The sequence below is a fragment of the Protopterus annectens genome, chromosome 12.part0 (genome assembly GCF_019279795.1).
Source record: "Protopterus annectens isolate FY-2018-M chromosome 12.part0, PAN1.0, whole genome shotgun sequence".
Classification (NCBI taxonomy): Eukaryota; Metazoa; Chordata; order Ceratodontiformes; family Protopteridae; genus Protopterus; species Protopterus annectens.
This window is the reverse complement of record NC_056746.1, coordinates 1111186842-1111204341: the sequence shown is the minus strand read 5'-3', so window position 1 is coordinate 1111204341 and position 17500 is coordinate 1111186842. Positions and strand designations below refer to the sequence as shown.

Genomic DNA, 17500 nt, shown 5'->3' with positions numbered 1-17500 from the left:
GTCATCTAGAAGACAGAGCATGCCTGTTTCTGACAAATTTAACATTTTGCATTTCTTTTCCTGGCATCCTAGAAAAGGTTTTTCATTATCATCAATGCCTTGGTCGTTAAAACTACAGACACTACTTAATTTGATAGCAATATTCAGGATGAACTTGAAGCAGGAAAGGCAAAATGAAAGAAAATTTACACTTGGGCTTTTTTTTCCCCCAATTTCCCTGTCAGCCTGACTTTCTAGGCCTTTTCGGAGTCTTAAATGACACATACAGTCTACATAAACTACACAGAGCATGCAAACAATGCAATATCAGTTTTGAGGGGCATCTTCCTTTCTATTGGGAACACCTTGTTGGCAAGCAAATCTAATTTATCAGAGTATGAGGACAGAGATGGTTGCCAGTTGGTTGTAACATACAGTAGCAACATAGGGTTTTTGTATGTGACAGATATTCCTGCCCCTTTGTGTCCACCTGTTATGCTACAGGTTATGCACACTACTGCTGTTGAGTCATGCTACCCTAGGGTTTTGTAACTCTGGTAGGTCATACCCCTTGGGCTCTATCAGGAATAAATGTTTAGTGTCGGAGCTCCTTGCAACCCTCCCCCTTGAGATGGCAAATCAACATTAGGATTTCACTTCTATTTCCTCCACAGTATCTTACCAGGTGCAGGCCTACAACATGAACCCAGGTAAATTTCAGCACAGTTAGAGGTCCATCCTCCTTTACCACTGAAATCAGCCTGCATGTGACTGTTGTCATTTAGCAAAGAAATAACAGCCATCCAACTCTTAGGGCACTGGCTGTGAGATAAATGCTACCTGTGGGGCAGGAATTCCTGATATAAAAGGGTCCTACTATTTGAAACATTCAAAAACTGCTATTATGAATAGAGTTTGTCTTGGTCCAGGTCACAGATGTAAACATCACTGCTTCTTCACTCAATGAAGTTGCACACAATGAGCAGACTACTAGCTATATAATTTAACTGCACATAATTATACTGACACTCAGTTAAGTCACATAAACATCAATACTATACAGATTTTAGCTATAGCACTTAATGCACCAAAAGAGACTTCAATGCATACTTTATACTCAATCAAGCAAAAGGAAGCTAAAGGGAATGAAAGGAAACTCACTGAGTTCTATCCTCCAACTTGGAACTCTTCAATTGCTCTTTCCATATGAATTCACTACTGTTGCTGTTCTTATCTGTACACTGGCTCTTGTGTTTTTGTGGCCATGGAGATGGTAAATATTAATATGCCTCCTCTACAATTAAGATGGAGGATTAGGGTGGCTTGCCCCTTGCAAAAACAGTTTTCATTGTTAGTTTTGAGTCACAGCTTTTATGGGTTTGTTTTATCCACCTCAAGCTTTAAATTTTAAATCTAATTGCTGCACAAATAAAGAAATATAGACTTGATAGTCTTGATGAAACTTAGGGGAATATAATTTCATTGCAGATGGTACCTTCTCCCATCCCACCAAACTGATGCAACAGTACATATGAGAAATCATTTCACCTATCCATTACTTAAAACTTACATATATAACTTATGTATGCATTTTATATTGGGGAAAACCTAAAAAAAAACTTCGAGAATGTTCTTACTGTAACTTACCTTTTTGGCCAGAAAAATTCAAATATTTTTGAAGTGAAAGAGCATAATAATCTTGCACAATCAAGAGCATCTTTACAAGTCTAGGTCAGTTAAGCAGAATGCTGGACACTCCTAACAAACAGATGTGCGACATACCTTAGAGAGTATGTTGTTCTCTTAATTATTTTCCTTTTGTTTTTTCCTCTTCCCTCTCCCTGCCTCTGTCTCCCCATCATACAGTTTGAATGATTTGGGGGTACATTCTAAAAAAAAGGTTTGCTTAGTAATCCTTAGATTTAGTTACTACTGGTGGGAACTCAAGATTGCTCTGTTCACATATTGCTCAGGGAGGGACTGAGTTTGTAACCTGTTCTAAATTAGAATCATATAATTCATTTGAATCATATAAAATCTGGTCAGATATAGCTGGGAGAAGTTGTTTACTTTGAACTCAATATACACAGATTGTTGGATAACTTATTTAAGATACTTGGATGATATTTTCTGTATTACTTCTGACAAGAATTAGTGAATTTGTAAGTTGCATTAATAGGTGAACTTCAAAAAGTCTGTTGTACTATCAGTATAACACTAACCATGTTGACTACTTGGATGTGACCACCTCTAAGAATACCAATTTGAAATGCTTCATAGACTATTTACATGCAACCAAACTTCTCCAACACATATCTGAACTTTAAACATTGCCACCTCTCCCACTGCAAAAGGGCAACTACTGAGAGCAGCTAGAATGTGCTCTAATTCTGAACATCTAGAACTGAATTAGAAAAACTGATATTGATGTTTTTAGAAAGAGATTACCTCTAGGACTTGCTCCAAAGGATGGGAGATGAGGTAGTTAAAGGGCTCTACATCATTCCAGCGAAAAACCCATTTGAATACCTTTTTGTCGAACCCTATTCATCAAAGCTTTAATCCCTCTAACGTGCTTAAATTATTTCCCCAAGGGGAAAAAATGCCTAGCCAACCTAACGAGCATCACAAAATTCACAAACATTTAAAACCCATCCAGGGGGAGGCTGTGCCCCCTCCCCCAACTAAATTTACAAACTCTGAGATTGCACTACAGTGGGGAAAAGGGCAAATTCCTGATGATGGCCAAGCATGTTTTCCCCCTGGGAAAAAAATTGTTTAAACAAATGTTCTATGGATTAAGGCTTCACTGAACAGTGTTTGACAAAAAGGTATTTGAAAAATTTGAAAAATAGGTTTTTCGACAAAGTGAAGTAGACCTGGTTAAAGGATGGGGTACAAAGTATCAGCCCCTATTAGGTTCACAGCATGGTGTAAAACACAAGATGTTGGTAGAAAATTAAAAAAAAGAAATGGGTTGGTCATTTTTAATAATTCTTTAGTTATTAAATGCAATAGTAATACTAAACAGATTAAGGCCACAGTGTAGAACAATTGGAACAATTTGAAAATAAGATGATGACATGTTTAAATTAGTGGGTGAGAGGCCACAATTTACTTATAAGACCTGAAAGTGCTAGTTAAAAATGAGGATTATTCTCATAAGAAAATGAGAACACTGGGTACATGTAGTCAATGCTCCTCCAGGCTAGAAGATGAGTGGATTAGTTTGGAAAATTCTCACCACAAGAAAGTCTTTCTAGCTAAGGGGAACTGTGCTACTGAGGGGGTACCACATACTGCAATTTGTTCCAGCAATGAGTGTTTCTATGTAGGTAAAACAGAGATAGTTTCATAAAATAACTTACAAAAATAACTATGATATTCTAAGGAACTTGAATAATTCTCTCTTTAAACACACATTAAGTTGTACTAACTTTAAAAAAGTTTAGATATGGTATTTCAGAAGTGGTGCCACACAATGAATGAGGTGGTCAATGGGAAGCTTTTCTGGAGTACAGAGAATTAGTATGGTAACTGCAGCTGAATGGTTCAAACCCCCAGGACTTAAACAGGTATCAATTTTACCAACTCTCAAAATTACAGCGACAAAATTATAGTCTGTTAAATACATCTGTTAACATGAATAGGCCTGTGGTTACAGTAGATTTACAATACCTAATTAACTTTTAGCAGGAATGATTAAAAAAAAAAAAAAAAAAAATTATGGATGTTGAATTTGTATATTATTTTACATTTACGTAGACATTTTTGAAAAAACATTTTTTTTAATTTTTTTTTTTTTTTTTTTTACTTTTAGGACAACTACTTTGTTGAACTGGCGTTTTTTTGTGACTGGATACCAAAGAACACATGATTTCATTAACTGATCATATAAATCTAGTTAAACAGTTACTTGGGGTTCTGATGAAATCCTATATTGAAACAGGACAAAAGCACTTAACCCAATGTGCATCTATTATTGTTGTCATTCTTATTGAGTTTTACTTCCCAGGATTTACCTCTGGTTTCTTTGGGATTTCTATAGAAGGACGGAGTGGCTTTTTATATTGGTTCTCTTGTTCCTGCAGTTGTTACACTACGTGAGCACTTTTGGATTTTACAGGATACCAAGTATAGTGATAGAGTGTTAAGTCGGTCCATGTAGAACACGCTGTTTAGGCCTTGTATCCTTTTAGTACACTGTATCTGTGGGTGTTCCAGTTGTTGCACATGTCTGGACAGATATAATGCTATAGGGGCATTATATTCGATGATTAGCCTAATGAGGGCTGAGTAAAGGGGGACAATGACATCCCTAGATCCCGACAGTACAAGTGACATTTCCCTTTGTTTATAAGCTGTGCAATACAGAAGGACTTTCTTAGAACAATAGACCCACATTGCTCAAAAATTAGGTCACTGTCTACACAGATTCCCAAATCCCAAACAACTAGGTCAACCCTTGGGGCATATAAATATATTTTAGTCAGATGGCACCTGCTGACAACAGAGATAAAAAAATACAGAACTATAAGGAGGTCTAGCAGTGTAGTTAATTACTACTATAACATCCATACATGTGCCAAAGTGCCAAATAAAGGGATAAGCAGGTTTACCAGTCAGCAGACAGTGATGTGCTACAGTTCCTGAAGTACTTGTCTCACAGTGCAAGTGACATTTCCCACTGTCTTTAGGTTATCTGTTCGGATAAAATGTTTCTCCTCTGCATCATAACTCTCCTTTTATTTAATAGCCCGAGCACATCTTGTAGTTAAAAGGCTACCTAACTGTTGAAGCCATACAGATGGCAAGAAGTTAAGGCAGGGTCAATATAGGACATACAAAAATAAAAAGAATGGACATAAACCTTTCAGCTTTCTAACTGGTTATCAGTCAGGTGAGGAATAAGGGGCATTATATGACCTGAGCCTATTTCTTCAAATTTAGGATCAAAACTACAAGCATCATTCAGAATTCCACCCTCAATTGTTTCTCAGTTTAGTAGTGATTCGGGAATACAATTTTGAAAACAGCAGCCACAATCACTCAAGAATCTGTTACACCCTACCCCATGTTAATGATGAGATACAATTATTGCTCCGTTGTCTCAGCTCACTTCCACTCTCCAATAAATTCAGCTGCAGTTTCAAATCCTCCTCAGTCAATCACTAACCAAACCTTCCTTCCCTTGCACAGCAGTTTCCAAATCGCTAGTGATTTCAACTTGAAAACAAATAAATCATTAAAGTAAACTTAATAAATTAATAAAATATAACACTTTCTCACAACCATAATTTAGCCCTTACTTGGTTTATTCTCCTTGCCCTTGGTGATAATGGTGAGGGTATGGACATACAGTCGTAGGTACCAGGGCACAGTCTCCATCAGCAGTACAGGGAATGCTCGGAAGGCATGGTTGTTGTATATTAGAGTGTTTATTTCACCTGTCTGTAGTCCATATCCACTTACATACCGCTCTGCATACAGTAGAGGGACTGATACCACAGCTACAAAACACATGGAAAGACACTAGTGAAAAGTTGAGCAATGTAAATCTAGCACAGACAAACTATTTAATCTTTTGGGGGACATAATAGCCACACTATTTTCATATCATGGAAGCACAAGATATTTTCAGAAACTGGATAAGTACATAATCTGAATCAGTTGGCTTTGGTATATTTCTGCAACTTTTTTTGTGCTGCACAATTAACAAATGAGAATTCAAAATCTAAATCAGGGGTCCCAACAAATGTCATACAGGTTGATGAAGGTCAGATCTTTTACTAGAATACTCAAACAAAAAAGAATTAATGCCCCCCTCCCCCGAATAAACAGTACACCACTAAGCAGTGGTATCAAATTACAGTTTACAAAAGCACCAGCTCAAGGCATTTGGACATTCTCTCTCTCTGAAAGCCCAGCATTTTTGTAGTTCAGTACTGTAGTGTCTCTGTGGTGGTCTAATGCTAAGAACGGCTGTGTGGAATGTGGAGGTTAGCAGTAAATACAATGTTAATCATCTGATATTATTATGCTATACACATCAATTTTGAAGATTTATGTCTGCCCTAGAAAAGCACGTTCAATCTATTTACTTATGTGACACAAGGAGGGATTATATCCTGACCGTGTTATTTGTTCTACACATCCCAAAGATGCATAGAGCTGCCAGTGGTGCTGTAAGCCTACAGCCTGTGTATGAAGTTGTACCCAACACTTGTGCTTACTCAAGTGATGTTAGAGGACAGGGCTACATGAGTGAAAGGCAGGGGTGGGAGTGGATGCTAAAGTCAAATTTATCTTAATTATAATACAAGCATAATTACAATAAAAATACTACACAAATAAACATTTAAAACAATAAATATGCAGTAAATTACTAAAGGCAGACATGATCTCTCTCTTAAGCAGACCCAAAAAGAAAGGGATTCGTGGACATTTTAAAGTGAAACACTGCTACATAAGCACTGCGTTTGCATGGGTTTGAGCTTGTTTGTACATTGCGCACTGCTGAGCAGCAGTGGGTGCCATCTGTGGTTATAGACACAAATTTTCCTTTAGTACTCTGCTGGTGCTCCATCGGTGAGTTCTTGCGACCGTCACTCACCAACAGGTAATGCATTCAGCGAAGCTCACGAGGTACCAACAGAAATCCTACCCATTAGCCCTTCGTATTTTTTTTACCACTTCTCCTGTCCTCTACTTTACCTTGTCTTTCTTGTCCTTGCCCTGATTTCTAACCACATCAATTTACCCAGTATTATGGCTGGACAATTTCCCACAGTTTCTCCAGCCAGCCTGGTCAACATGGGCATACTGAAGCAATGTAGCAATTGCCTCATGTACAATGACAACCACTTCTCCTAGTCCACACAAATTCATTATGCGAGGGAGATGCATCTAGGTGTGTACACTTACCATAAATGTAGATGTTCGAGTGCATTCACTGTTGCAGTCATTACATTTGGGTACTCCTGCTGGCAGGTTGCCCTCAGCCGACCTGAATTCCAAAGTCTTGGGTCCTGCGTCGGCTGCTGTCGCCCCCTTCCCTGACATCAGGTCATCAGGGGTATAAAAGAAGCAGCCGATGCCATTTTCTTCAGTTTTTCTTGCCCCAGATGTCAGGTGCCCCAAAAAAAGGGTACCCAAACTTTATATAAATGCACCAATATAAATTTTACCTTCATCTATAAGCAAATACACCACATAGGTAGTATAAATCAGAGAAGGAAAGATAAGATCCAAAAGAAAAAAGTGGGGAAGGTGGGTGGGTAAACTGGACTGCAACAGTGAATACACTCGAACATCTACATTTATGGTAAGTGTACACAACTGTACTATGTTCTTCGTGTTTCACTGTTGCAGTCATTACATTTGGGTAGAGTCCCAAAGCTATGGCTGGGAGGCTGGAACTAGACAGCAGTAGGAGTGGCTATGAGGCCCTGCAGAACTGCAGTGGCAAAGCCTGCCCTGGATTTAGAGTAGAGTGGCAGATGATCATGCTTTGTAAAGATGTGCACTGAACTCCACGTAGCCGCCTCTAAAATGTCTCTTGTTGGTACTACACTGAGAAAGGCTGCTGAGGTGGCTGCAGCTCTGGTGGAATGAGGCCTAATGCCCTTAGGCACTGGCTTGCCATGGTGTAAGTAGCAGAAACTAATGCAGTGTCCTAACCACTTAGAAATAGTCTGCTTTGAGATAGGCTTTCCTTGTGATCCTGCAGCATATGCCACTAGTAATTGCTCTGTCTTCCTGAAAGCTTTGGTTCTGTCCAAGTAGAATCTAAGCTGTCTGTGTATGTCCAAAGAATGCAGAATTCTCTCCCCCTTGTTCTGTGGATTTGGGTAAAAAGTAGGCAGATGGATGGCTTGGTTAAGCGCCACACTGGACACTACTTTAGGCATAAATGTTAGGTTTGTCCTCAGAGAGACCCCGTCTGGATCAAAAATGATGAAAGGTTCCACAGCCATGAGCACCTGTAGCTCTGAAACTCGTCTTGCAGAAGTAATTGCTAAGAGAAGAGCTGTTTTCCAAGATAAAAAATTCATGTCAGCAGTAGCCGCTGGCTCAAAAGGAGATAGGGTGAGCTTTTCCAAGACATAGTTGTGGTCCCATGCAGGTATTGGTAGTCTCCTTGGGGGCCTTAAATTGTTGGCTCCTCTGAGGTACTGCCTTAATAAAGGATGAGAAAAAAGTTGTGGCTCTGTACTGTAATGAGCCGAAATGGCAGAGGCATGAATTTTAATTGATGAAAAAGATAGGCCTTTGTCCAGCATCTCAGTTAAGTATTGCAAAATCTGAGGAATATTTGGCACCATTGTATCAGTTCCTTGTGCCTGGTTCCAGGCACAGAATCTCTTCCATTTTCCAGCATAAGACTTTCTAGCACTAGGCCTTCTGGCTTCCAGAATGACATCCATCACAGCTTTACTGAGAGGTGTTTTTTGTATGACTACATTATCCGCCATGCTGCCAAGTTTAATGTCCTGAGTTGGCTGCGCATGATCTGATTGTTCTGCTGGGACAGTAGTCGAGGTATTTGAGGTAAGGCCCAAGCTGGGAAATAAGTTCTAGTGGCCAGTCTGGGGCAATCAGTATCATCTTTGGCTTTTCCTGTCTGAACTTTAGGAGCACCTTGGGAAGGAGAGGCAGTGGAGGAAACCATATACTGATAGGTTTTTCCAGCTGAAAGATAGGGTGTCCACTTTCTATGCTTGTCTGTGATAAGTCCTTGCGCAGAATCTTTTTAGTTGGTAATTGAGAGGGGAGGCAAATAGATCTATGTCCAGGCATCCCCATTTCCTTGTTATCATGCTGAAGACTTGTGGATCCAGCTTCCACTCATGGGGATCCATGAGGTTTCTGCTTAGTTCGTCTGCCAGAGTATTTTCCTTTCCTGGCAGGAATTGTGCCTGCAGATGTACTTGGTAAGTCAAAGCTGTGTCCCACAAGGTCATGGCTAGTCTGCAAAGGGGGTAAGAATGTGTGTTCCCCTGCTTGTTTACATACCACATGACTGTGGTGTTGTCTGTCTATCAGTAGTTGTCCCGGATGAAGTAGGTCCTTGAAGGCTGTCATGGCATTTTGAACAGCTAACATCTCTTTTTGATTGATTTGTAGATGCATTTGGTTTAAGGACCATGTGCCCTGAATGCATCTTCCTGCCATGTGGGCTCCCCAGGCATAGTCTGATGCATCCGTTGTTAGTGCCTGCCTGGCTGGAGGTAATGTGAATGGCTGTCCTTTGTTCTGGTGACAAGCCTTTTCCCACCATAGAAACTCCTGCTGCAGGCAGGGAATGAGAGTAATGACTGTTTCCAGGCTGTGGCAATGTTGAGTCCAAACACTTTTTAGGTACCATTGAAGTTTCATCATATGCAGTCTTGCATATGGAATTAGTAGGATGCAGGATGCCATGAAGCCCAAAGCCTGCAGAATTTTTCTTGCAGATAACTGGGTCTTTGTTGGCAACATTTTGAAATAGGTAGTCAGTTGTCTTTGTCTGGTGTGAGATAAGCCATCTGGGCAGTTGTATTCAAGCTTGCACCCAGGAATGTAATCTCTTGTGAGGGTACTAGTTTTGATTTCTTTTTGTTGACTGTGTACCCTAGGCATGTTAGACGTCTTTTCACGAATGCCAGAAGTTGAAGAATGTCCTTGTTTTCTGCTTGAATGAGACAGTCGTCCAAGTAAGGATATATTTGTATTCCTCTTTGTCTGCAGAATGCAATTACTGGTGCCAGGCACTTTATAAAGACCCTGGGCACAGTAGATAAACCAAAGGGCAGTGCAGAGAATTGGTAATGCATTGAACCTGCCTTGAATCTTAGGTATCTTCTGCATGGTTGTCTGATTGGAACATGCAGGTATGCCTCCTTTAGGTCTAAAGTCACAAGCCAAGCATTCTTACCCAGCATGGGCAGAAGCTGCTGCAAAGTCAACATTTTGAATTTTGGAATATCCAGAAAAGTGTTCAGAATAGATAGGTCCAGTATCTGCCTCCAGGCCTTATCCTTTCTGGGTACCAAGAACAGTCTTGAGTAAAATCCTTGTCCCTGCTCTTGCTTTGGTACTTGCTTGAATGGCTGGTGGTAAGGAGTCAGGGGTCAGACTAGACTCCAAAAACACATAATCTACAATGTCTAACACAGGTGGAATGGCTAGAGGCCTGTGCTGAGGTAGTAAAAGAAAATTCCTGAGCCTCTTTTTAGATTCTGAAAAATCTTGGTTCTCCCAGTGGAAATGCTCCCTCATGGTATGCAAGGTTTCCCCAAAGGAGTAGTCCTCAGGAGGAGATGCTGAAGGTGTAGATTCTTCAGCATCAGAATCCTCATAGGGGGGAAGAGAATATCCCTGATCAGAAGAGGAATCAGAAGAAATAGAAACCTGATCTGAAGATTCATAGTCAGTGTCTTGCCTAGGCCTCTTATCAGGAGGGGGATGGGAACCCCTGATCAAGGTAATCAAGTCTTCGGCCATTTTAAGCATCTGTTTTTTAGGCATAGAGGCCGGTCCACGTGGCTCTTGAGTTTGTTTCCTTGCTTTAGAAGATGCTTTAGTCTTTGTCTTTGAAGCTGCAGCCGTTTTAATGTAAAGATGTTTAGGTCTGAATACACCCTCAGAAGCTGGTACCTGCTCAGTGGCCCTGGACCCATCTGAGGGATTAGCATCCGAGCCTCCAATACCTTGAGTATCCAGTGGCATGGCAGACTCCATGTGGGAGTCGGTAGCGGCCTGCAACTCTAAAGTAGCGGGCGTCAGGGCCTGCGAAAGCGCCTCACTGAGAACCGGCGAACTGGTGACTGGCTTGGGAGAAGCTTCGTCATCGGTTTTGGGCCTCGGTTGTTTTTCTCTACCTTTTTCTTTGCGTTTTTTGTAAACTCCAGTAGTCGGATGGCTATCCGACGACATTTCAGGATAATTAAACTGGCGTCCCAAAAAGTTTAAAGCAAAATCATACTGACAACCAGTAACTTTATGATCAGGGCCTAGGCAAGGAATACAGTAAGAATGAAAATCCTTATGAGGTATTTGCTTACCACAAGAAATACAATTATTAACTTTTTCTGACATCGGTCTAGAGCAAGAAAAAAGTTTCCCCAACAGGGTACTTAGCTTTATTGAAGACTTCGGATCTGAAACTCAAACACGAAAATCTCAGGAGTCGGCCGACCGGCACTTGCGAACTACTTCGGCTTCGGGCACCACGCAGCAAGAAAGACTGAAGAAAATGGTGTTGGCTGCTTCTTTTATATCCCTGACGACCTGACGTCAGGGAAGGGGTGACAGCAGCCGACACAGGACCCAAGACTTTGGAATTCAGGCTGGCTGAGGGCAACCTGCCAGCAGGATTACCCAAATGTAATGACTGCAACAGTGAAACACAAAGAACATCGCAGAATCCAGGCTCACTCACTTCTCCAGTCAGTTCATCTGATACTAAGCTGGCTGTCAGCAGGCACAACTCACCTCCTGCACCTACCAAACCAACAACACAAACTGGCATATGCAGAAGTCCTTACCAGAAGCTTGCCTAAACATCAGAAACCTCCCAAACACAAACATGATTCACATAACATCCTCTGCAGAACATAGTACACATAATATATCACACACCAGTGTTTCACCAGTCAAGCCTTAAGGCATAACACAGAAACAAACATCTTAATCATAGGCGACTCGATTGTAAGACACGCAGATGTCCCTTCTCATCAGGCTGGATAAGGAAGAAGTCACGGTCAGCTGTCTGCCAGGTGTGCCAGGATCCGCCACATCACACACACACTCAAGTCTCTCAACAACAGGCACTGTTATGACTCAGTCATAGTCCATGTTGGTGTGAATGACTTCAGACATGCCTCACTGGATTATATGGAGAGACATGACCATCTCTCTGAGTCTCTCTCAGGCAGGTATGTCCCTAACCTTAAGCAACATTTTACCTTTGCCTAGGATGATACCGCAATACAAACAAAAAATGATTGACTTCAACAGTTGGCTTAGTTTCTAGCGTCATTCAAAGGGGATTCAGTATCTGTCAGCCTGGGATGACATGGTCAACACATGTCGATGCTTTGCCAGAGATGCTCTTCATCTGTCACCCCTGGGATTTTGGTTACTGGCTAAGACTCTTGCCACCCCCATAGTGCCTTTTTAGGCAATGTTACAAGCACAAAATTCCCAACTTAGAAATACACTGTAACAACAACCTCAAGGTTATGCTGCTAAATGCTGGGAGTGTAAACCAGAAATTGCACTCACTGGAAGCAGTCCTCACCTTGGAAGATGCGTACATTTGCGCAGTCACTGAGATCTGGTTTAAGGCTGCAGAGAGCGCCCCAGCTATACCACGTTACATTTCCTTCCACACATTCAAACTACAAACTGAAGGCATGAAAACTAAAGGAGGCGGTGTATCAATATTCATTAAAGATAAACACACCTCTAGATTGGTTGAACAGCACGATTCCTTTGAATTACTTCAAGTGCAATTGACTGCGGTCACTGCTAGCTAAAGGATCGCTTCATGAATCAGGGTGTCCACTCAGCCTACTTGGATCTACTTGAGTCAATCAAGATACAACCAATCACCCTGGTTTTGGGCGACTAATTACCCATCCACTGACTGAGTAAACCATACGTGTTCTAACTCACTTGCCCAAAGGGACTGGGTAAATTGTGTGTGTTCCAACTCATTTGCCCAAAGGTTCCTGGACTTCGTTAACTTCAATGCCCTTATCAGGTGGCTGACATGCCCACAAGGGGCTTAAACATCCTGGATCTGGTCCTCACCAACATGGGAGATCGTTGCACCATCCCTGGTGAGTTCTGAAGATGACAAATCAATCTCACCAGAAGTATAACACAATACCCCCTTAGCAACAACTACACTAAAAAAACTCCTCCCAGGTCAATTACCACCTCTTATATGAGGACATAAATAGCTTTATAACTCCTCCCAGGCCAATTACCACCTCTTTATATGACAACATATATAGCTTTATAGTCCCTCCCCCACTGATGAAGCAGACACCTATGGTGAGTTATACACCAATGCTTTATAGGAGCACCTGCACAATTGTATTGACTCTGCTGTACCTGACAAACCAAAGCAAGATCTTCAATGAAAAACAAACCTGGCTGGTGGACAACTGCCAATAATAGGCTACACAATAGAAGAAAGAAACTGCTATGAGTAGGAAGGAACTGTTTCAAAACTGGAAACACTCCTTCCTCAACTTAAACAAGCAAATAAGACTCCTAGTGAAATTAATCCAAATTAGCTTCCCTAACCAAGGGTAACCAGAAGGTATTCATTAGTTACATCTGGAATCTCAAAGGCAAGGCCCAGATTTGAGCTGAAATCGTAGTTAATGGTACTACGTACACAGAACCTGTGGATATAGCAAATCTCCTGGCTGACAGGTTCAGTGAAAACGTCACATCCCTGTCCCCGCCACACATACCCCAAAGCATCCCTAACACCTGCCCCCACACAGTATCTCTCCAAGGAGGAGGTCTTGCATGCCCTCTACAAGGCCAAAAACACAGTCTCTATGGGGCCAGACAACATCCCGGGGTGTGTTCTATATGGGTTAAAACAGGAATTAGCATTACTATTTGGCATGCTTTTCAATCACAGGCTAAGCACTGACTTTGTCCCAGCAGAATGGAAAACGGCTACCATCATCCCTTTGCACAAAGGAGATGCATCCACAGACACTAGGAACTACAAATCCATTAGCCTGATCAGTCTTATCTGCAAGGCCATGGAACGAATCATAATGGACATTATTAACAAAGATATAGAAAATATCCCAATGCTTGACCCCACCAGTTTGGTTTTGTCAAGGGGAGATCATCCTTACTTCTTCAAGACAGTTACCAAAGCCCTAGATGAGGGTAAATCTGTGCATATGGCCTACCTAGACTTAGCAAAGACCTTTGACACAATTCCCCAGCTGGGTATCAACCCATATATTGTCAGGTGGGTTGCAAACTGGTTTACTGATAGAAATCACAAAGTCAAAATAGGGGACTCCACCTCCTCTAGCAGACCCGTAAACAGTGGTGTTCCAAAGGGATTGGTTCTGGGACCCCTACTGTTCAGAATCTACTTGTCTGAAGTACAGGCTAAAACTAAAGAACTGTGGCTGACAAAGTTTGCTGATGACTGCAAACTAGGAGCGATCACTGAAGCCGCAAGTGATGTCAACATCCTGAAAATAGGTCTTACGCAGACAAATGAATAGTGTCAATATCATGGTCTTATCATCCCCTTTGGCAAGAGTGATGTACCTGCAAACTACCACATCAATAGCAATACCCTAAAAGCACCAAGTCAGTGGTGAGAAAGCTACACACAAAGGTCGGCACCAACCCTAACTTTGATCACCATGTCTCCATAGGGGTAAGAAGCGCACCTTATATTGCTCATCTCATAAGTAAGGGCACTGCCTCCAAAAAGAGAGGTTATAACCCCCTATACTCTTACCTTATATCAGGCCAATAATAGAGTACAATGCTCCCTTTGGTATGCTCCTTTCGAAACACCTGCAGCAACTGGAGACACCACAAAGGTTCCTTACAAAAGAAAATTCAGGGTCTTCAAGATCTGTCATAAATACAGGCCTGCATGACGGATGTCGAAACACAAAAATATCACATTCCTAAACAGAAAATAACACAGGTTTGGTGCTCATCGGTTCATTCCAATGCACCCATCTATGTTCTAACTGCAAAACTACAGTATGTTGACAGCACATCACCCTCAAGTATTATCTTATGGAATTAGCAGTCTTGAACTATTGCACAGAGGAATGAAGCTGAATTTCTCCCTTTTATTAATGTGCTGAAACACTTACTCAGAAGCCTACAATATCATGTAAAACCCAAATTACAAGCACAGCTGGATAACCATGGCAGGCGTGCACTTTATTTTGCTACAGTAACAGAAGCTAACAATGGAATTTTTATATACACAACATACTGCTGTTCTTTCTGCTCACACCAAATCCTGCAACACTCACACAACTCTTGCCGCTGTTTCCACTTCAAGATGACATTGACACTGCGAGATGCACTGTAGAGCTGTGGTTGGAATAAGTCATACACTGCATATGTTCTTTTGCTTCCATGGACTGTAGCTTCAGTCTGACCAACAGGAGTTGGTGTTAGAAGTATTTCATTTTCCTGGAAAGAAGAAAAAAAATCTGTATTCACAATGTCAAATTGGGAACTGCAATATTTTCCAAGTTTCAATCTTGTTTCAATGCTAAACAAATGACTTTCTCTTAAGGTCAGACAACAGTTAATTTCTCTTACCCATGCTCCCATTTCAGAATCAGACTTGTACAGCCAGTTTACTATAAACTGTGTGCATGTGTGTGTATTTGGAACACTCTCTCGCTCGTGTGTGTATATATATATATATATATATATATATATATATATATATAAATATATATATATATATACATACATACATACACACACACACACACACACACACACACACACACACACACACACACACACACACACATATATTATTTATATATATGTGTGTGTGTGTGTGTGTGTGTGTGTGTGTGTGTGTGTGTGCGCACGTTTTATTTATTTTATTTATTTATTACAGTTTGATGACTGGGATAGTCCACTGGGCCAGAAAGAACCCGTTTTCAGTGGAGGCCCAGGGAGAAAAGCTTCCCAGGATACAGACAATTTTACAATAATTATACAAAAATAAATATAGTAGTAGAATAGTGAAAAATACAGAGATAATATACAATGTGTTAAAAAAAGGCAACATTTCAAATCTTAGGTAATGATTTACAAAAGTGAGACTCATGAAAGCACAGGCATTTTAGATGAAAAAAAACATGTAAGTAAAACATTTATGTACAGATTAAAAATACAAGCTTTTTTTTTTTTGAAGTTGGAAATATGAGGAAAGGACAGAGAAGGTGGTGAGGTGGGAGAGGTAAAAGGTGGTATATAGTGGAGAAAGGGAGTGGGCTGGGGGGAAGTTTATAAGTTATGGGGTAAGACGTGTGTATGATGTAGATATATATATATATATATATATATATATATATAGATAAATAGATATAGATATACATATACACACACACACACACACACACACACACACATTATATATATATATATATGTACACACACACACACACACACACACACACACACACACATACAAACACACACACACACACACTTTTTTGTCTATAGATAATTTAGGACTGATTTTGCAAGGTCAACTGCACCACTGCAACAAGGCACACTTCAGTGACACTCTTCAATGGGAGAGTCACCTTTCTAAAGAGGAAGGTCTTTCACCGATCAGGCTTTAAAACAGTCCATAACTGGGAAAGAACAGAAGTGGAGTAGATTTCCTGGTGGATGTCATATTGTGGCAGGCTGCTTTATCCGCAGGTTGCGTTTCCCTGCCATTTCTTATATGCACTGGACATGTAAAATTGCATGAACATATCAGGGGGTATATGAGAAGCAAATGCTCCTCCTATGTGGTGATGTTCAACTCATCTATTTCTACATGTTACTGGCTAGTTGACACTTCACCTCACTTCCTGATTTCCATTGGGGAGGCACATGATGCACTCCCCCTTCCACTCGCACCATACAGTGGTTAGCCCAGTCATTTCACTCCCCACATCTCCTTATACCAGCTTCTCCAGTGTCTGGGCCACTAATCAAATCTAGGTCATCTGGTTTACAGTCAGGGCAGCTTGCAATATTCTGGGGATCATGACACATGGCTGAAACACTTGTTGCCAAAGTAATACTGGCAGAAACAAAGTTGATGAACTATTTGGCTGTATCAGAACATGAAAATAAAAAAAAACAAAACAAAGGACATCATTTTTGCAGGGGGAACCTCCGCTTGTGTCCCCACACATTTTCTTCCTTAAATATAACTCCAAGGTCACTTAACCTTGATGCAAAAGGGACTGCAGACATCCATCTTTCTTGAGTTTGTGTGACCTCAGAGTTGTAAATGTTTTTAAGTACAGAAGTGTGGCAGATTTAATAAGTTTCAGACAACTGAACTTTTCAAAAAAAAAAAACAAAAAAAAAAAAAAAACAAAACTTTGGCAAACTCTCAAGATACCACTTAATTGTATGGCTACATGCCTGCTTTATAAAGAAGGTTCCCAGCACAAATTTTAGTAGCTTAAATGCTGTGCCCTTTGTAAAGTTCATTGTTTATCAAATTTGTTTCCAGATCTGCAACACCTGTTCATCTAGTGTGCAATACACAGACATATTCATAAATAGTTACTAGTTCCCCAAACTGCCTGGTTAAGTGACTTGCTCAGAAAAGCAGCTTGTTAACAGCTCATGGCATTAACCCAACATTTAAACTCCTTAAAGTTTACACTCAGTTTTAAGATTGCTTCCTTACACATTTTACTGCCTGCAGTTCACTGAAGACATTATTCCCGGTCTCTATGGAGTTTTGCCTGTTCTCCAAATG

General features: G+C 40.7%; 1 protein-coding gene across 1 annotated transcript in view; it reads right to left on the bottom strand.

Annotated features, from left to right (window-relative positions):
• Positions 1–17500, bottom strand: part of PIGT (phosphatidylinositol glycan anchor biosynthesis class T) — a 573188-nt gene that overhangs the window by 442670 nt on the left and 113018 nt on the right. The window contains exons 8-9 of the mRNA XM_044090119.1: positions 15015–15177; positions 5289–5489 (exon numbers count right to left, since the gene is read on the bottom strand). Of these exons, the coding sequence (XP_043946054.1) occupies positions 5289–5489; positions 15015–15177 (364 nt within the window). The remainder of the gene's footprint in view (positions 1–5288; positions 5490–15014; positions 15178–17500) is intronic.